At 37.3% G+C, this 21,986-nt stretch overlaps 1 protein-coding gene across 1 annotated transcript in view; it reads left to right on the forward strand.

The window, feature by feature from the left end:
* ARNT2 (aryl hydrocarbon receptor nuclear translocator 2) overlaps positions 1-21,986 on the forward strand; it is a 258,400-nt gene that overhangs the window by 172,199 nt on the left and 64,215 nt on the right. Inside the window, exon 9 of the mRNA XM_044660152.1 lies at positions 18,489-18,565. Within this exon, the coding sequence (XP_044516087.1) occupies positions 18,489-18,565 (77 nt within the window). The remainder of the gene's footprint in view (positions 1-18,488; positions 18,566-21,986) is intronic.

Consider the following 21,986-nt stretch of genomic DNA (forward strand, 5'->3'; position numbering starts at 1 on the left):
AAAATATATATAGATGCTAATTCCCTCATCCCACGCCTATACAATCCCCCAAATATATCATAATATTAGTTCCTTCATCTCACAGCCACAACTCTACCTAGGATTTTGTAGACACTCATTATTAGAAAAACAGTTTCTTAATCTGTAAAATGAAGGAGTTAGACAAAAGAAATCCCAAAGTCCATTAATTTGGGAAATAAAAGGATCCTTTTCCAGGAAAAGGTTCATGTGATGTTTTTCTGGTTCATCACATAAAAATCTATGGAAAACATTTGGTTAACTATAGTGGATCAACATTTTAGCAGTGTCGCAAGTACCAAAATAAAGCCAAAATCAGGCAATTGAGAGAAAAATACCCCCTAGTGCTGGCTTCATTGTCATAGTGCACAGTGAGACAATCCAGGTCACTAAGGGTTTTCAGAGTCACTTGAAGCTCCCATCTTTATCTCAGTTTTAAAGACTGCAATAGTTTTGTTTTTAGTCTTGAACCTTCCACACTGGACTTTCAGTAACTACTTAACCACAACATGCCAAAGTAGTTATGTTATTTTGGGGTTTTGGCATGATTCTGGAATTATTACTTTGACACAGTTCCACTTTTACTAGGCAAAACATAATCCTGCTGTTAGCCTATCATTAAAAGCACTGTCATTCTTGAGAACTTTGTAATTGTTTTTTTCTTTCCTTTTAAAAATCTCATTGAGATAGTTTTCTATATTCAACACATTTATATAAACTCAAGACTATAAGACGATGGTTGGATTCTTCTCGTATGAAGCCTATAGCCTTTTGTTTTATGTTTATGCTATTAAAAAGGACTCTGCATTATGGCAACTGTGACCTTGGATCATAGAATTGAAGGGGTGAAATGAACCATAGAAATATAATATCATAGAATCCTAGAGCTGGAAAAGGAATTTGCTTTAGACATCGTCCAGCCCAACCCCTTCATAAATGAGGTAGTTGAGGCTGCAAGAGGTGATAAAGTCTTACAGCGAACAAGTTATAGTCTGATTTGAAACCCGACCTTCTGACTCCCAAGTCCAGTACCCTGTGGCCAGACACAACGCCTTGACATGACAGGTTATCAAGAGTAAAGGAAAGTGGAAGAAACTTCAGCTGGAAAATAGTGAAGGCTTTTAAAATCCAAATGAGCTTGGCAGACAGGGTAGTGCTGAGCAGAAAGGCCCAAATTGTTCTGAATTAAAATCTGCAGCTGTTCCTAGCCTTTTGCTGGAGCAATACATGCTTTCAAGCTCTCTAGATTCCTACTCTGCCAGGCTCTCACTGTTATCCCTTCTACTCCAGCCGTTATTGTTACTGAAGATACTACAAGGGTTCTACCCCAAATTACCAAATTCATAGACTGGTTTTTACTTCCTGCCTTGCACTTTTGTTGCCTGGTGACCTCCAGCCTAGCCATTTAATCTGGCACATTGGGCTTTATGGGCTCAGGTCAAGAGTAGGTCTGGAGTAGTTATGCATAAAATGGTAAGAGTGTCAGTAGACTAGACTGAATTAAATACAAAGTGATAATTTCCCCTTAGAATCACTCATTAAAATTGTCAAGAGCTTACAAGTAATATAGCATTGGAATGAATGTACGAACTCATCACTTATTATTATAGGTATTTGTGTGCATTACCTACCCAATCTCTTTGAGAATATAATCTCCATGAAGGCAGTGACAGCCTCCTCTAAATTTTATTTCTTTCCCAGACCCCAGTAAGGGTTTTTTTCTCTTTGTTTGTTTGTTTGTTTGTTTGTTTGGAGAGGGGTTTAAGAGATTTTTGTTCTTTTTTTCTTAATCATATGTTGATTCATATCCAATAGTTGTTTAATAAATGTCTAATTATTTGAATTGAATGGAGTATTATGTTGGATTTGTTAAAAGGCTATGTATAAGTAGAATTCCAACAATTTTACAAGTAGAATTTTAAATTTGGAAAAATAAAAATGTTTCCCTCATTCTGATGTAATACTTAGGCTATATAACAGTAGAGTACAGTCATATCTTCTCCTTTATCACTGGTAAGAATAAGTGAGGCTCATAGAAAGTCACATAGATGATGTGGACTATTACTGTTAAATTCTGATGAAGTCAAGAAATGAAAATTCATCTTGGACTTGGCCACTGATTTAATGTGGAGCGAGTCACTGTTCTTAAATGGCTTATCCCTTGGTTTCTCCATCTTGAAAATTGTGGGTTATAGTCCTTGCCTCTTTCTAACCTTACCATAAGTTGATCTATATTCATCTTAGAGAACAGAATCACCAAAGTATGCTGTATGATTATGATGTATGATTTTCAATTAGTGGTGTCCCACTTGACTCATAACTCTGTGATTTGTCATCATTTATTCATCTGAAAATTCATATCCTTAATGTTCCTTATGTTGATTCTCAATAATTTGTAGTTTGGATGAAGTCAACCATAATTGGTTGCATATTTATAAAGTGGAAATTTTTCCTTGGTTTGATAAGTTTTCCATGTCATTCTTGAGATCTCCTAATCTTTTGTAAAACTAAAGGATTTCATTTAAGAAGATAATTTTTAAAATTATAATTGTTATTGATAATTTTGGTTTTAATATCACCTTCCTTCCCCAATATTTTCCTTCCTACTCCTCTTCCCAGAGAACCATCTTTTATAATTTAGAAAATAAGAACAAGGGAAAATAATTTAGCAAATTTAATCAAATTTATAAAGCAAATTTATAGTCCTCCACTTCTGCGAAAAAAGGGATAGAGGTACCTTCTCATCTCTTTCCTTTGACCCAGGCTTGGTCATTAAAGCTTACCAGCATTATTTAAAGTGTTGTTGTTCTTTTTTGATTGTCATCATTATGTATATTGTTTTCTTAGTTTGATATGCTTTTTGTATCAATTCATATGTCTTCCCATACTTCTCCATATTCATTATATTTATCATTTCTTACAACTTAGCAATTGTCCATTGCATACAGGTACCATAATTGGTTTAGCTATTTTCCTATGAATGGACATCTACTTTTTTTTTTTAGTTCCTAGCTATTCAGAAAGTTGTTAAATATTTTGATACTTTTCTAAGAAGCTCTGGGAATATTCCAGGTGTGAAGTGATGCATGTTTATAGTAGGGCAGAAGCCTTAGAAAGAGAGAGGAAAAGAAACATTGTGAAGATCAAATCAATAGGAATTGGACTGACTATAATGAATAAAAGGGACAAGTCTAACATTACTTCAAAGTGTCAAGCTTCTTTGACTTACACCATTCAAGTTCAGGGCCCTTGTTGTCTCACCATAACTTCAAACACGGCATGTCCAAAATTAATCTCATCATTATCACCTACAAAAAATAAAATCCCTGTTTCTATCAGAGGTCATGCAGATGAAGTTCATTGAACTCTGGAGGAACATTTAGACTTTCCAAGTCTTTGTTCTTCTTGAACTCTCAATTCCACAGACATTAATTATTGATCTACTCTATAAAAGGCAAGTACTGGGGGTGAAAAGCCAGATTAGAGTCAGAGCATTTAGTCTTAAGGGGAGGAAGAATATATCACAAACTCCTACCTGTGGCTCCTAGAAGCTGTAGCATGTGCAGCAACCAGGTGGGCTAAACTAGGTGGAGGGTAACCCATAGTCCTCAGACCTGTCCATGAGTTAGCGAGGTGACTACCCCAAGCATGGATGGATGAGAACAATTTGCTCCAATGGCCATGAAGGCAGATGAAGCAGGTGCTATGAAGTGCTTAGAGCTTGGTCAGACACTGATGTGCCAAAGTCATCCACTGCATCCTGGGCCATTGCCCGCCATCCTGATTTTTGTCTTGCCACTGGACTTCCGATGACTCTAGAAGAGAAGGTAAAAGTTGATAACTATATGCAGTTCTGCCTCACTTAAATCCAATTCATGTATAAGTCAAGACTCCCCCCCCACCATGATGACACTGGTCCTGAGATACAAAAGCAGAAAGTTGAGCATAAATGAGAAGTCCAGACAAAGTGAGATTTAGATTGAGAGATCTCTATGAGAAATTGGGGGAGAGATTACTTAGTATGGGCAAAAGGATATTAGGAAATCATCAGAAGAGGGAGAACACCCTAATTGGGCACCAGTGCAGGAAAGGACTTGAAAAAACAGCTATGGGGTATGAGTGGGGAGTCTGTTCCAGACTTTGAAAATTACATGAACAAATACACAGAAATGGAATCAAATACATAACCAATCAATGTATATTTGTTAAGTGTCTACTGTGTCCCAGGCTGTGCTAAGCCCCAGGGCATATAAGTACAAAGAATAAACCAATATCTACTTGCAATGAGCTTATGTGAGAATTGTGCATGAAGAATAACCCTATTTGAAAAAATCCATATAGTGGAGGTGGGGAAAGGGTGGGAGCTAAGTGGCTCAATGAATTGAGAGCCAGATCTAGAGACAGGAGTCCTAGGTTCAGATCTACCTCAGATACTTCCCTGGACAAGCCACTTAATTCCAGTTGCCTAGCCAGAACTGCTCTTCTGCCTGGGAACCAATACTTAGTATCAATTCTGACAGAAGGGAAAAGTTTAAAAACAAAACAGAAAAAAAAAACCATAAGGTGAAATCATAAGAGATAGGAACTAGGAAAGCAGATCAGAGAAGAAAGAAATATTAAATACTCATGCCCTAAAAATACAAATATTTATTTGTTTATTTATGGCACAGTTCCTGCCCTCAAGGAGATTACAATGAGGTAGGAAATATACTATATGTATTTGTGTTACTCTATTATAGATATTTGTTTATATGCCTGATGTGTGTGTTTATATGTATATAATATTAATTTCATAATACTGTTATATATCTGTTATATAGATATATATAAACCAATAATTATATTAGAGTAATTTCATGGGAAAAATAGAAACAAAATGAGAATTGAGAGGATGGAGAAATGGCTTAAGGTTTAGGTCTTATGAAGAAGATCACATTAATGTTGGGACTTGAAGCATGGATGGGGGTAGATTTATCCTAGCTTTTAGAGCTTGCTGATCTTTAGAGATCACCAACTCTTTCAATCCTTTCATTATTTGAACAGACACAATTGAGAAGAAAGGTCATTCCAGGCATAGGGGTTGTTATACTCAAAGACCAAGAAGCACAAGGCATGAACAAAATATTGGTAGTAGTCTAGTTTGACGGGAATGTGAATAATATGGTGTAAACTTGGAAAATAGAGAAGATCCGTATTGGGGAAGGTCCCGAATGCCAGGTTATAGTTTCTTGTAAGGTAGAATAATGGTTAGAGTGGTGGTCTTTGAGTCAGCAATACCCCAGTTAAAATCTTGCTTCAGATGTTTTCCTATGGGACTGGTCCTTTCATTTTTCTGAGTCTCAGTTCCCTCATCTGTAAAATGAGGATAACAACAAATACCTAATAGTGAAGATTAAATGAGATAACATGAAACAAAGCCCTTAATCAATGATAACTATTTGTAGTAGTAGTAGCAGCAGCAGCAGCAGTAGTAGGTGGTGGTGGTGGTGGTGGTGGTGGTACAGTGGATTGAGTGCTGGGACTGAAGTCAGAAAGACTCATCTTCCTTAGTTCAAATCTAGCTTCAGACACATACTAACTGTGTGACCCTAGGCAAGTCACTGAATTCTGTTTGCCTCAGTTTCTTTATCTATAAAATAAACTGGAGAACGAAATGGCAAACTACTCTAGTATCTCTGCCAAGAAAAAAATGGGATTGTAAAAAGTCAGATATGACTGAAAACAACTGAACAAACAGTAGCTGCAGTAGTACAAGTAGTAATAGTAGTAAAAGTTGTGGTGGTGGTGGTGGTAGTAAAGAACCATTCAAAGAAGCTCTGCATTAGGAAGATGAATCTGGAAGCAGGTAAAGAATAGATCAGAAGAGAATAGAGAAAGAGAAACTAAATATAAGGTTGATTACAGTAATAATGGACAAAGATCTATAGATCATAGGTTTCAAACTTGAAGGAACTTTAATGATCATATAGTTCAGCCCTTTCCTTTTAGAGATGAGGAAAATCTAATTTATTAGTCAACATCTAGAAAAGCATTTATGGAACATTCTTTTATACAGGAAAACAACACGGTGAGCAATTTTCCAAAAGGGCTTCACAGTGTTAATAGGATCCATATAAAGAGAAGGGGGGAAAATCTTGCCTATATTATGTTCCATCAGAAACAGCAGTTTTAAGTTATATTTAATTTGGATGTTTATATTGTTTTAAATTTACTTAGACCTGGCATGACTCATGTTTCGTAAGAGGAAAATATAATTTATTACAGAAACTACAGAAAAAAATGATCTCGTGAAACAATTATGGAATTGCTGAAATCAGTTAAAATATCACCAGTCATCCTCTTCAAACTCAGACACTTCAGGGAAGTTGAAGGTTTCTATAATTCTCATCCCAGAAAATGTCTAAACTACTTCTGCTTGTTGATGGATTTATAATAATAATGATGATGATATTGGTGATGGTGATTATTATAATGATATTAATAGAATGGTACATAGTGCTTTGTTTTACAAAGTTGGTTACACACATCATCTCATTTGATCCTCACAGTAGCCCTCAGAAGTAGATGTTTTGGGGGGCAGCTGGATGGCTCAGTGGATTGAGAGCCAGGCCTAGAGACAGGAGATCCTAGGTTCAAATCTGGCCTCAGACACTTCCTAGCTGTGTGATCCTGGGAAAGTCACTTAACCCCCATTGCCTAGCCCTGTAACAAGTAAAATTAATATAGAAGGATATATATAAAAGATATTAGAGTTTAAAAAATAGATTTCTTAGAAAAAAGAAGTAGGTATTTTGATTATTTCTATTTTTCAGATGAATAAGCAGAGGCTGAGGGTCTAACTGTCTTGCCCAGGATCAGACAACTAGCTGGTCAGTGTCTGAAGTCAGATTTGAGTTCAGATCTTCCTGGCTCTAAGCCTAGAATTCTGCCCACTGATTCCTGCTCAGGAGTAGTATTATCAATTAAGCTTTGTGAATATGCAACACAATAGGCTTGTTCTGACTTTTAAGAATGAATTAAGAGGCAGCATATTGCCTAGTATTTTGACTTACTGCCTTTTGACAGTGGCTCAATTTATTAGTGGATGTTGTTTATGAGTCTTTTCCCTCTAAATTAGTCATCCTTAGTGGCCTCACATCTCCTGCATACAGAAAGGACTGAGTAGAAGAATATGAATGATTTTTTTCATAGTCATTACAGGAAAAACAACTCAAAGTGTTTGCTGTGCAAGTGGTAAATAGTTTCCCTCATTTATAAAATATAGAACATTTGGGCAATCAAGTTATTTGAACAAAATATTTTCAAGTGCAATTAGGTGCTGCAGTGGATAGAGTGCTCAGCTTCATGAATTCAAATGTGACCTCAGACACATCCATACTAGTTGTGTGACCCTGGGCAAGTCATTTAATCCTGTTTGCCTCAGTTTACTCACCTGTAAAATGAGCTGGAGAAGGAAATGGCTGACCATTCCAGTTTTCTTTCCCAAGCAAACTCCAAATGGGCTAAAAAAAATTAGGCACAACCAAAACTATGAAACAGTTTTCAAGGTACTATTGTTAGCTTTTATCACAGTAATTAGCTCACCCTTGCATTTACCATAGTAGCGTTGGTAGATATCTAGATGAAAAGGGGTTCTAAAAACCTTGCACATTCGAAGTTGTTTTCTAAAACCCATTGCTTTTACAGGCAGATAGTGTTTTAAACTAGACTCAAAGGTTGGAAAAGTAAAAACTTTCCATGTGATTATTTTTCTTGCCACATTTGGCATAGACTATTTAATCATTGCTAAAGGTGATGGAGAATGTCCACAAGGCTAGGGGCAGGGGAGGTCAGAAATGGGGGGAAATCAGTTAGACCCACTCGCCTTTTGAGATTTGAGAGAATTTTAATGAGAAGGACCTGGGATTGGTCAGGTGTATCTCATTTGGGCTAAAAGGAAACCTGAGGATCTGGTTTCTTAGAGTGAGAGATAATTTATGAGCTGCTCAATCCATTCCATCTAAGGAATTAAAAGGCTTAAAATGTGACAAGCCAGAAGTATGGATTGATTTTAATCTGTGGTAGGAGAGAATGAAATGAGATGAGGGTCATCATAAGTAACAGGACTGTCAACTGAAAACAAGCAAGAAAATTTCATGGAAAGACAGGATGATGAGTTTTGCTAGATGATAAGAGTAAGTAAGCCATGATTCCCAATTGGGTGCACACAGGGGGAAACCTGACAGAGGGACAGATTGATTGGGAATTTCAAGAGATAAGAATACTGCTAGGATTACTGTCAAGTGCTAAGCCCAGCATGTCAAACATTGTTTTGAATATCTCAAGCCTACCCATGATGACCTCCTGCTTTATTCCCAAAGAGATGTGCAAAGAAGTTCAGGAATTTTTTTCCCAACTAGCTCCTGATAATCAAGAAATTCTTTCATTAAAAGGTTGGACCCTGGTTAATTGCAAGTGTCCTATCAAAGGACTTATTGAGAGGCTCAGGAATTCTAACTATAATAATAAAAATTCATATTCATGTGGCACATTCAAAGTGACCAAGTACTTTCCTTGCAATAACCAAGTAAATAGTAGTGTAAGTACAATTTGGCCCATTTTACAGATGAGAAATACAAAAGTTAAAGAGATTAATGACTTGCCCTACATCACATGGTTATGAGTGTGGAAAACTACTCAAATCCAGGCCAGGTCTTCTGTTTCTAAAACCAATGGATGGTCTTACAACTACACTTCTGCTTTTCTCCATTGGTTCGAATAAATTTGAACTCCATCAGTTAAAAAGTGGTGGGGTTAGCCCATCATGGGTACAACATGCTTGGTTAAAAAGACACTCTTAGAAATGATTCCAGTATCAACTAACTTCTCCTTTGTTTTCCTGGAACCAGGAGAGGGACTTGGGGAGCATTGAATGGTAAAAGCATCTTTTGTATCCCCAGGACTTAGCACAGTACCTGGCACATAGTAGTTGAGTCATTTTCAATTGTGTCCAACTCTTCATGAAGCCATTTGGGGTTTTCTTGGCAAAGATACTGGAGTGGTTTGCCATTTCCTAATCCATTCCATTTGTACAGATGAGGAAACTGAGATAGACAAGGTTAAGGGACTTGCCCAGGGTCACATAGCTAGTAAGTATTTGAGGCCAAAATTGAATTCAGGAAGATGAGTCTTCCTGCCTCTAGACCCAGTACTGTATCTATTGCACTATCTAGCTTTCCCTGGCACATAGTAAGGGCTTAACAAATGCTTATTGACTGAACTTTTAAACTCTTGCTTTGATAATAAATAGATCAGCAATGTCAGGTCTCTTCTAAAGGCAGGCCAGTCCTATATTATGAGATGAGATCAACCCTTGCCCAAGTGACACAAGAAAATAATAATCATTGAGATTCTTGGAAATAAATGTTGAGTAAAAAAAGACAGGGGCAGCTGGGTGGCTCAGTGGATTGAGAGCCAGGCCTAGAGACTGGAGGTCCTAGGTTCAAGTCTGGCCTCTGACACTTCCAGCTGTGTGACCTTGGGCAAGTCACTTGACCCCTATTGCCCACCCTTACCACTCCTGGGCTAAGGACGGTCCCTAGCCCAGATGAAAAAGGAGGAGGGTTGGGCGTGGGGCTAGCAACCCCACCCTGTAAAAACTACATCTGCTAAAGAAACTGCAACCTAAAGTAGGGGCAGCTGGGCTAGCTCAGTGGATTGAGAGCCAGGCCTAGAGACGAAAGGTCCTAGGTTCAAGTCCGGGCTCAGACACTTCCCAGCTGGGTGACCCTGAGTGACTGTGTGACCCATTGCCTACTGGTTGTGGCCCTATGCTCCTAGAATGGAGTCCCAGGATAAAAAAATAAAAAATAAAAAAAAAAAAAAGACAAACTCTGGTCATTCTTTCTTAGCCCCTTGGAACAGAAGTAGAAATTCTGTTTGTTTTTATTTGCCTTTTAATGTTATCTGATCTACTACTTTCCCACTGCTAGGCCTTCTGAGTCCTCTTTCAGTGATATTAAAGTACCACTAAGCTGAATGTACCTTAGAAGTCACTTAGTCTACACTTTTGTTTTACAGCTGAAGAAACAAGCTCAGGCTGGTTAAGAGAATTATGGGAAGGGGCAGTAAGTGGGGCTAAGTGGTTAGAGAGCCAGGCCGAGAGATGAGAAGTTCTGGGTTCAAGTGTAGCCTCAGATACTTCTTAGCTGTGTGACTTTGGGCCAATCACTTAATCCCATTTGCTCAGCCCTTACTGATCTTCTAGCTTAGAATGAATACTTAGTATCAGTGCTAAGACAGAAAGTAAAAGGAGAGAGAGAAGAGGAGAAAGAGAAAAAGAAGAAGGAGGAGGAGGAGGAGGAGGAGAAGGAGGAAGAGGAGGAGGAGGAGGAGGAGGAGGAGGAGGAGGAGGAGGAGGAGGAAGAGGAAAAGGAAGAGGAGGGCGGCGGCGGCGGCGAGGAGGAGGGGGAGGAGGAGGGTGACGACGACGACGACGATGAGAGGAGAGAGAAAGGAAAGATGGGAGAAAGAGAGATAGAATTGTATGAAGTTGCCAAGTTAATTAGTGGCTCAGCTTCTTACTCCCAGTCTTCTGTTTGTTTTTTACCATGCTGCTTCTCAATAATCAGAACCCTTGGTTAATTTCTTTTTTAAGTAGACGATATTTAGTGAAGGCAAAATATTCCCAGCAAATCCAGATACAGTTTTTAATTTATAATTTTTCCTCTATGAAGAAACAAAAAAAATATAATAATTTGGTTTGTATGTGTACATTTGGAGAACTATGTCCAAGTTGTGTATGCCAAATGGTTTCAATTTGAGATTTGATTGTTAGCAACATTTCACCATCATTTTGCAATAATAATCAAGAGACATGCCTTGACTATGACTATGAATCACTGGACAATCCCAGAGGATCAAAAGTATAGGTAACAAAGGGCAATGGAAAGCCACATGGTGGATATGTGGAAGGCTGCAGTATATCAGTGGAATTATTTATAGATGAAAATTATAGTAAGGGACATAAGGAAGGACATGTGCTTAGAAAAGAAAATCAGCAAGTCAGATGGGCTACCCAAGTGGTGTACTGATTGATAACAAAAATAACAAAAGAAACAGGGAAACTACTTCAGACTGTTGGATTATTCTGTTGTAGATTTAAAGAAAAGGCATATGAAAAATAACCATACATTATAGGAAGGCATGTGATCTATACAAGATAGGATGGGGAGAAGGAATGTACTCAACCAAGGATCCATCAAAGTAATGTATTCAGAGGGAATAGTTCTGAAAACTGATTTTAAGCACATTCCACTTTTCTGGCACCATTTAGGAATGAGATTCCACATAAGCAAATTTTTCAAATAACTTTGTCAAGAAATTTTGAAACTTTAATCATTTTAAATGGAAATCTTTCAAAAACATGATACACATTCATGGCTTCTTAAATAGAATATGAACTTAATTTAACCTTTTCTTGTTATAAATGTTCAATGTTGTAATGGGCTGAAGTAGATAGATAGATAGATAATAAGTGGATAAATAGATCACTTATTATGTTTATTTATTTATTGTTAATAATCCTTACCTTTTGTTTAGAATCTATACTAAGTATCAATTCCAGGGCAGAAGAGTGATAACAGTTAGGTAACTGGTGTTAAGTGACTTGCCCAGTCACACAGTTAGGAAATGCCTGAGGCTAGATTTGAACCCAGGACCCTCCCATCTCTAGACCTGGCTCTTTATCCACTAAGCTACCTAGCTGCCCTTTAAGTGTTTATTAAGTGCCTGGCACTGTACATGCTAGCATACAAATACAAGAAAGAAAAAATGGTCTCTATCTTCAAAGAACTTATGTTCTAAAGAGGGAAGACAATATAGAAAGGTGACCTAGAAGATTTGCCCAGGGTCACACTCTATCCACTGAGCCACCTAGTTGTCCCCCTCTTTTAAAAAAAATTAACAAATGTATTATTTATTGGAAATTGGAAATACAAATAAAATGGTTTCCTGCCCTTGACAGGCTTACGTTCTAGGAAGAGAAATCAGAAATACACACAAATAAATAAGTGCCAAGAAAAAGGGCCATGCAAAGTACAATGTGATATGAGTGAAAGTAGAAGAGGTGATAATGACATTTACCAAAGGATAAAGGGAGAAAGAGACTGCAGAAAGTGATATGGAGGGCTAAACCTCAGCAAGATAAAGTGAAAATTCACTTATCAGAGCCATAGTCCTAAGGTTAGAATCATAAGTTTTAGGGGTCTTTGTTGTATTTCTGAGGTGTTTACTCCTACAACAACTGGCCTCAGATTGTATATTTTGTGTGTTCTTTTTCTACTCCCCCCACCCCTGCTACCACTTTTGTTCTTATTTTCAGGCTATTAGCCATCACTTTTTTGCATCTTTTACTGTGAATACATAACTTGTCCCACTAGTAAGCTTTTCCCTATCCCTTGCTTTCTAATTTGATATTCCTATTCTGTTGTAGGTTTTGAAGAGAAGTACATCAACCTCTTCTGACTCCCCAGAGTGATAGTGCTTGTTCATTCTATGCTTGAGAGTAAAAATGCATTAGAGACTTTTTAAAAGCTACAGTCTTTGCAGGACTAACTAGTGTGGCTCTACAGTGACAATTTTATCCCTCTGTACCTCTTTTAATCTACTGCAGACAATATAGGAGAGTCTTCCCCTCCAGAAAACTTATTTTTAAAATGTAATCAGGAGAGAAAAACAATTGATCAAATTATACCTGTAACAATATGCAATTAAAAGCTCTACAACATGACCTACTTAAACAAGCTATTGAAGGCCAAAAAAAAAAAAAGCAAATGGATAAAGGAACAGAAATTGACAATCATAATTTTCTGTGGAATTTTAGCCAATCTCAATTGGGATTTGAATCCAGTCTCTCTGATTATAGGATTTGGACTTTTACTCTACTTTTGCTCTTCAGCATTTCCTACTAGTATGTAGCTGCACAGTGATTTTTAGTTGATTTTGATTAGCTATCCAGACTTAATTAACTTTTAAAATGACCTGCCATTGGAGTTCTTAAAGAAGTGGCCAAATTACCAATTATTGGCAGTACTGGAAAAGGGATCCCTGATTATGTACCAATTGAAGACCTTTGAGATTCTAGCTCTGAGGCTCTGAGGTACTATTGGAAAGTTGAAGTAGTAAGTATAATCCAGTCAGGGCAGCAGAGGGCTTTATGAAAAGAATCTTACTGTCTAAGGTAAAATGTTTGCTAGATACAAAAGTAGAGCTGAAACAGGGTTATTAAACCAAAGATTTAATTTTTCCCATCTGAGTTCATGTCCTCTCCCTAAAAATCTATCTGCAGAAGCCTTGGGGTATTTATGGACCCTAAGAATTCCTGATCTGGAGCTCTTTCACCTACCCATGCCTACTGTACTTTCTGATACGAAAATTCTTCTCATATTTTTCCAGCTGTGAGAGTCAATGTCAGATATATGTTTATTTGAAATTGGATTACAAAAGAAAGATAAGGCTGAGATAGATAGTAGATCTGTAATATAAACATCACCTGCCTCTTATTGCATAAAATACCAGCAGAAGAAGAAAAATGCAACTAGAGTTGAAAAGACATGAATTCAAATCCTTAGGACTTCATTTAACTAGCTGATGGTTCTCTAGGATCTTCAGTGACAATATCAGTAAAAGGGGAAGATAACACAGATATCACCTGCTTTAAGAGATTTTTGCAAGGGAAGTTCTTTGCAGTCCATAAAGTGTTCCATAAAATGTGAGCTATTATTTAAAATGAAATAACCAAAATGGTTTCATGTGAAGTGCTCTGAGCAAACAGCAAACACTTTGATTCTAAATTAAGAACATTGGGAGATATGAAGTTTGTTAAGTCTTATTTCTATGATTCTGAACATTTATGAATTACTTTATCTTGAAAATACTATTCCTGGGGTAGCTAGGTGACTCAGTGGATAAAGAGCCAGCCTTTTAGATAGGGGATCATGGATTCAAATATGCCTCAGATACTTTCTAGCTATATTAAGCTGGGCGAGTCACTTAACCCTAATTGCCTAGCCCTTAGCACTCGTCTGCCTTGGAACTGATACTTAATATTGATTCTAATACAGAAGGTAAGGGTTTAAAAAATACTATTTTGACTTTTTTTTAAGTTGAGATATTGGCAATAATGATGGAAAAGGGGAAATTGCTGGTTGTAACAAACTTGGAAGAATGACTTTAAGTGCAGAATATATGGATTCTATTGCCACTAGTTTAGGTTAGGAGGAAAGTTGACATCATATTTGAGGCAAACACTGGTCTCCACCAATGGAAAAACAAGCACCTACCAATCCTATACACCAGACACAGGGAATCAAAGAAAAATTGAGCCAGTGTTTACTGCAAAGTAGCTTATAATCTATCAGGAAGACAGCCTATATTAAAATAGTTGATCCTCTGAAGGCAATTTGAAAAAACAGAATCATAGAATGTACCGGAGGGTTGCTGTATTCCAAGCCCCTCATTTTTCTTGATGATGTCAGGAGAGTGAGTGATGTGCCTAGAATCCCAGACCAAGCCAGTTGCAAGGCTGGGATGAGAACACATTTTTCTTGACTCCTCATGAAGTTCTTTCTTTACTACAATACAGTTTTGAGCGAAGTAGCCAAAACAAAATGAAAAAATAACAGAATTCTTCCTTGTGCTAGAAACCCCAAGGTTAAATGAATGAATCAGCCAAAGCAGTCACCATTATAACAGGACCATTCCAAGTACTCTGTCAGTCAGTCAGTAAACATTTCCTAAGTGTATAATGTGTCCCAGGCACTGTGCTAAGGGCTGGGAATGTGAAGAAAGGCTCTCAAGGAGCCCATGCTCTAATGGAGGAGGCAATAGTCAGATAACTATGTATAAACAAGCTACATACAAGATAAATTGGAGTTAACAACAAAGGGCAGACATTACAATATTACAATTTAAAGGGGATTGGGAAAGGCTTCCTATAGGAAGGATAATTGGATATGATATTATTGGACTATTAACTGCATGGAAGCAAGCATTGGATAAGAGGAACAAGATAAAGTAGCCTCTATCAAAATCTTACCAAATGGGACAGCTAGGTGGCTCAGTGGATTGAGAGCCAGTCTTCTAGATGGAAGGTCCTACAAATCCTTCCTAGCTATGCGTCCCTGGACAAGTCACTTCACCCCAATGGCTTAGCCCCTACCACTCTTCTGCCTTAGAATCCATACTTAGTATTAATTCCAAAGAAAGTAATAACTTTTTAAAAAATCTTATCAAATAGTGAAAGAATTACAGGTATCTTATATTTTAGTAAAAAATAATTGTCATAAGACTATACTATAGACCCGACCAGACTATGAATACTAGGACAGAAATATTAAACAGGATTAAAGAAGCTATGAAATTAGACCAGGTAATCAATGAATAGTCATCATTGAGGACCCATATATGATGAAAAAGTTTGAACCATTTAAATGTCCAACAGTGGAATGGAAGGGCTGCCTTATGAATGATGGAGTACCATAAAATTAGAGGCATTCAAACTGGAAGGATCCAATAGAGAAAATTTTGCATTAGTTGGGAGATTTGCGTTTGTTACTTCTTCGAAACTGCTAGAATTCTAGTAGTAGCTAACTTTTTAATGGTGATTTATAGTTTACTTTATTCAGTTATTTTTATATCTGTCCAATGCTTCATGACCCCATTTGGAGTTTTCTTAGCAAAGATAATAAAGTAGTTTGCCATTTCCTTTTCCATTTCTACAGATGAGGAACCGAGGCCACATAGCTAGTAAATGTCTGAGACCATATTTGAACTCATAGAAATGAGTTTTCCTAACTCCAGACCCAGCATTCTGTCCACTCCCTTACCTACCTGAGAGTTTATTATTAACACAACAGTCAGAGTGAACTTGTGGAAAAAGCACTGAATATGGAGTCAAGGGACCTGAATTCAAATCCCATCTACTTCTGTGACATTGGACAAGTTATTTCACTTTGTCTGTATCTCAGTGTTCCCATCTATAAAATGAGGCATATGGATGAGAAGACTTCCAAGGGCTCTATCTACTTTAAAGCTTTGATGCCCTGAAATGTATGAGGTGGGCAGTATGATATCATTAAACTCATTTTACAGATAAAGAAACTGAGTCTCAGGAAGGCTTAGATACTCAAGCCCAAGGTCACATAGCTGGTAAATACCAAAGATGAGATCTGAACCCAAGTTTCCCAACTCTTGCCTGGTGCTCTTTCAACCATACCAAAGAATTTATTTTATTGAACTTTCTAGTGAGAGAGAAATATCTCAGTGAATAATTTAGGCTTAAGAAAAGAAAATATAACAAAATACAAAAGGTAAATATAAAACTCATTTTTAAAAAGTGAGCATTAAGGAAAAATGGAAAGGGAATTATTTGAAAAAAAACTTCCAAAAATGTTAATCTGTTTAAAAAATGCTTCTTTGGAAGTCTGTGATAACTTTTTTGCCAAAGCCCAAAAAGAATAGGTTCTGAGAGAAGAGAAAAAACAATTATACTCCTAGCTATATATGTGGAAAAAGATGGAACTCATTTTATAGATAACACTGAGACAAAGATAGATGAAACAACATCCAAAGTCACATGAGTTTAATAGCCCCGTAGGAACTTGTTCTGTGTAGAATCACTGAAATATTTTCCACTGTCCAGCAGTACTCTCATTCATCTTTTAATTTTGTATTCCCCCAGTGGCTAGCACTGTGTGTATGTGTTTTTTAAATTCTTACTTTCTGTTTTAGTAACAGTTCTGAAAGATGGGCAATGACTAGGCAAATGGGATTAAGTGACTTTCCCAGGGTTACAGAGCTAGGAAGAATGTGAGATCAGATTTGAACCTAGGACCTCCCAACTCTAGACCTGGCACTCTATCCATTGTGCTACCTATCTACCCCATGCACTGCATTTTGCACATAATACATGATTAATAAATAGTTGCTGGATGGAAAAATTTAACTCTTAAATGATAAAATTGACATTTATGTCAATATTTTAAGATTTACAAGGCAACCAGGTGGCACAGTGGATAGAGCACCTAGCCTGGAGTCAAGAAGACTCATCTTTCTGTGTTCGAATTTGGCCTCAGATACTTACTTAGCAAATGTGACCCTGGGTAAGTCATTTAACCCTGTTAGCCTCAGTTTCTTCATCTGTAAAATGAGCCAAAGAAGGAAATAGTGAACCATTCTAATATCTTTACTAAGAAAATCCCAAATGTAGTTAGAAAGAGTCAGGCACAACTGAAATGATTGAACATAAAATTTTTAAGGTTTTCAAAGCCTTTTCTTCACAACATCCATGTAAGGTCATGCCATTATTGTCAGTGTGATATAGTAAAAAAGGTACTAGGTTTGGAATCAGCAGATCAAGTTTGAATTCTGCCTTAGCAATTTTATAAAATTAGGCATGTCATTTCCTGTTATTGGGCTCTAATTTCCTCTTCAGTAATCTGTAAGTCAGACTAGATTACCTCTAAGGTTCCTTCTAAATAAATTCCATTTTGACAGCCCCAGAAATTAACTTGCCTATGATCATCTTGCTAGAAACTCTTAGAAAAAAACTTGGACTTGAACATAGCTATTGTGACTCCAAATTTAATGCCCTCTCCATACCCCTATAAAATGATGTCCTCCATTAGATGACAGAACCTTTCCAGTCTCTTTCCTTGGTGTTGACTCTACCCACCTAGTATCAGCTGCTAGTCTACACACACACACACACACACACACACACACACACACACACACACACACACACACACACACACACACACACATCCCTTCCAGGCTCTTATAGCTTTTCCTCAGGGGCCCAGCACGGACATAAAATTCTTTGAGCAGGTAACATATGTATGTGCAAAATGGGATTTATTTATTTAAACTTTTGAAAGCCCCTGTCAAGATTCCACACCAAACATTTTTATTTAATGGAATCATCACAGAGTTAAATTGAATGTTTTTTCTGGACAGGAAACTGGTATTTAGAGACAGGAAACAAAGAATAAGAGATGAATGGGTATTTCTTCATGTGGAGAAGTGTAAACAGCAGGCTCCTCCAGGTTATGTGGCAGCCAGTCATCTTTAACTCTCTTATAAATGACCTGGAGGAGTCTCCATACATAATCCAAAAAGTGTGTGGTGAATGATAGCTTCAGTGTCCTCTTCACAACGCATGTTACTCAAGCTGTTAATAAACAGCAGTGATGACTGATGTGAATTTTGTTTTGTGCAATTTCCTTTGGCTAGTCACAGATAAAGGTTTTGTGAAATAGAATCAGGACCAAAAGGCTAGAAGCAGACAGGCTGGTTAATTCACATTAATTCAGATAATTAGACTTTGGATAATTGAGATCATATTTGTAATTGAGTAAATCAAGTCACTAGTCCACTTTCCCTATGGATCTCACACCCATTGGTGATGGTGATGGTATTCCTCATTTCAGGAATGACTATACCTGAAGAAGATGCTGATGTGGGACAAGGCAGTAAATATTGCCTTGTGGCAATTGGGAGACTTCAGGTAAGACCAGTTCCTCTCTTCTTATTTCCATCACATCTTCAACCACAATGCAGAAGTATTTGGGTTTTCTAGCAAGCTTGGTATCATTTTTTGTAGGCAATGTAAAGGGTTCCTGGGTAGAATTTCATTTATATAATTGGTCCATCTAAGCCACCTCCATCAAAGAGCAATATGTTTGGTGCCATTTAGATTGGTAATGAGAAATCCATGCCTTCTTTTGTCAGTACACCAGCTCAAAACTTGGTTCCTTGACCTACTCAGCTAACTGCTCTTTTTCTTGGTGTCTCCACGTGCAAGACAGAAATGTTTTACTTTTTATGGCCTTAGCCATTATTTGCAGCTAGATCAGAAATAATAGAGCATCTACACAGAATGTAAATTGTGATTTAAATGGATTTTGCTTTATCATGTACCTTCTGCTTTAATCAGGCTGGCCTTAACCTACCTGGGAAACATGAAGTACTCATTTCTCCTTTTGCCTTTATTCTCATGTTGGCATAGTAACTGACAACATGTATATAGTGTTTTAAAGTTATAAAAGTACCATTGCTATTACTACCTAATTTTACAGATGAGAAAACAGAAGCTCAGAGGATTTGAGGGATTTCCCCAAGATCAGAGAACTCACAAGTGTCAGAAGAGAATTCGAACAGAGATTGTTCTGATTCCGAGTTCCATACCCTATAGACCATGCCACTTGGAAGGTCCTCCTCTCACACCTTTACCTATCCAAGTTCTACCCTTCCATGAAGGCTCAGATTAAATCCTGATTTCTTCAGTCCATACTCCTCTCTGAACTGCTGTAGCATGTATAATCCATCTCCAAATCAAATCCTAGCTGAGTGACCCTGGGCAAGTCACTTAACCCCCATTGCCTAGCCCTTACTACTCTAATACTGTAGAATCAATACCCAGTATTGATTCTAAGGCAGAAGGTAAGGTTTTTATTTTTAAAAAATGTAATCTCCTTAAAGGAGGCACTGTTTCTCTATCCTCTTTGCATTCCTAGCACCTAGCAATACATACAAGTACTTAGTAGGTGCTCATTGAATGATCCCTGGAACCTATTATTTGTACTATTGCCAGATCAGTCATCCTAAAACAAACTTCTGAATATTTCAGGGCCCTCTCTTCTACAGAAACTTCTATGGCTCCACATGGCCTATAAAATAAAGTCCAATCTTCTTGGATATATCATTTAGGGACTTCTATAAGACCTTGAATTGAACTATTTACCATTCTTCAAGTATATTCTGTTCTTTATGTCAGTTCCTTTGTTTACAAGAATAATCATCTTTTGCATAGAATTCATTTTCTCTCCCCATTGCTATCTGTGAAAACCTACTCATCACTCAGCACCAATTTACATGCCATCTTCTCCAGGAAGGCATCTCTGATCACTCCTACCTTCCAAGCTGAAAGTAATTCTGTTTATCCCATGCTTCCATAGTTCTTCCCTTATTCTTCTAGAGTGTTTAGTATGGCCTCCTCTACAGTATGTTATTAGACTGTAAGCTCTTTAAAGGCAGGGACTGTGATTTTTTTTAAATATTTGTAATTGGACCAGGTTCATGTAGTTCATAGGTGTCAGAGAAGAATTTGAACCTAGGTCTTGAGCATAGTGTATATTCAATATATATTTGTTGAGCTGTTGAATTAAATTGAGCCTATTTAGGGAAGATATAGCTATTTGAAAAATTAAATAACAACAAAAGATTTAAGTAACAGTTAAGGGCAATTGAAGACAGTAATTGATTAATGGCCAAGAGGATAATCCAGATGCTAATTGCTGTTAGGAATTCAAAGAATAGAGAGATCACTATAATTAACACTTAATAATACATTACCTCATCTCTCAGCATGGTGCTGAGTCTTAGAGTAAGCTAGTAATTAATGTGTAAAGGTTGATTTACTCATCTACCCTCTAATTCTTTGAGGGAAGGGGATATCTGTGTCCTAGGGTAAGGCAATTAACCTCTTTTGGCCCATTATCTAGTCTCTAAAATGAGATGACCTCTAAGGTTTCTTCCATCTCCAAGTCTATAATTCTTTGTAATATGACCCATTTCTCCTTTGGTGATATGTGTTTGAGAGGTTGGGCAGATTTCTTTTTTTCAAACTATGAGGGAAAAATACATTTTAGGAGTCCTGCGCTCTCTCACAGCCTGGTTACACGTCCTCATTCAAACTTTTTGAATAAAATTTCTCTTGTTTTCAGACAACTATGAGATTGAGTGTCTCTTTTCTCTGTTTCCATCTCCTTTGCACCACAATGGAATTCCCAAGCTATATGAGTCAAAGAAGCCAGGGAAACTGTAGCACAAACAGGTTGTTCCATTTAACTGCACATTCTTCAGAAACCCACAGTAAAGTCACAAGACATGTTAAAACATCAGCTGTGAAGGAGAGCATATTGATTGTAGCATAGAGTAGCATCAGAGGCCAGACAAATTTAATCTCAGAGGAGTTCAGGTGCTCCAGTTACAACTCGACTTCCCTGCCAAAAAGAAATTTGCTCTAAGTGAACTGTTCCACTGTTCCATTACCTGGTGGTTCAGATCCTCTTGTGTCTCAAAATAATTTATAAAACTCTGTATAAAAAGAAAAAAGTATAGAACTGAAGATCAAAGATTTCTCCATAAGCTATATACACATGTTAAACTTCTGTTTCGCAGTCAGTCATATTGCTCTTGCTTCCTTCACTCCAACAACAGTTTAAATTTAATTCAGATTAAACAAAGGAATATATCACATACAATATCAACATGCACACAGATTAACTGCAAGGCAAATCACCTTGCCAGATTCGTGCAATACTCAGACTAATTCTGGATTGAAAGTCAGTTTATCATCAGGGAGTAGATTTAGTCATGGGAGAACTGGGATCCTGAGGGTGAATACATTATTAGGGTTACCCCACAATGTAGATTTAGTTTCATAATGCCAGAGGAGACCATGTCTCTGGGACTGTGTGAGTTCAAATCCTGACTATGGCCAGTTTCTTCTTTATAGGAATTAAAAGGTAGGAGCAAGGAAGTCACTGGCATACTTCAGAGTACCATGACCATAGCATATGAAGATACATCCTAAAAGGAATAGGAATACTATAGGTTTAAGACCTGGAGGGCAAAGTAAGCTTAACGGTGAGTGACTTGATGAAAAAAAAGCAAAGGTAAGAAAGTGAGCAAGAGTATTTTTAAACATATGAGATAATATTGAGGCTATGTGGTGAGGGTGGAAGTTAGACAAACAGAGATAGATAGATAGATAGATAGATAGATAGATAGATAGATAGATAGATAGATAGATAGATAGATAGATAGATAAAGGAAGGAAGGAAGGAAGGAAGGAAGGAAGGAAGGAAGGAAGGAAGGAAGGAAGGAAGGAAGGAAGGAAGGAAGGAAGAAAGCAAGGAAGAAAG

This window comes from Gracilinanus agilis, chromosome 2, assembly GCF_016433145.1.
Source record: "Gracilinanus agilis isolate LMUSP501 chromosome 2, AgileGrace, whole genome shotgun sequence".
NCBI classification, from domain to species: domain Eukaryota; kingdom Metazoa; phylum Chordata; class Mammalia; order Didelphimorphia; family Didelphidae; genus Gracilinanus; species Gracilinanus agilis.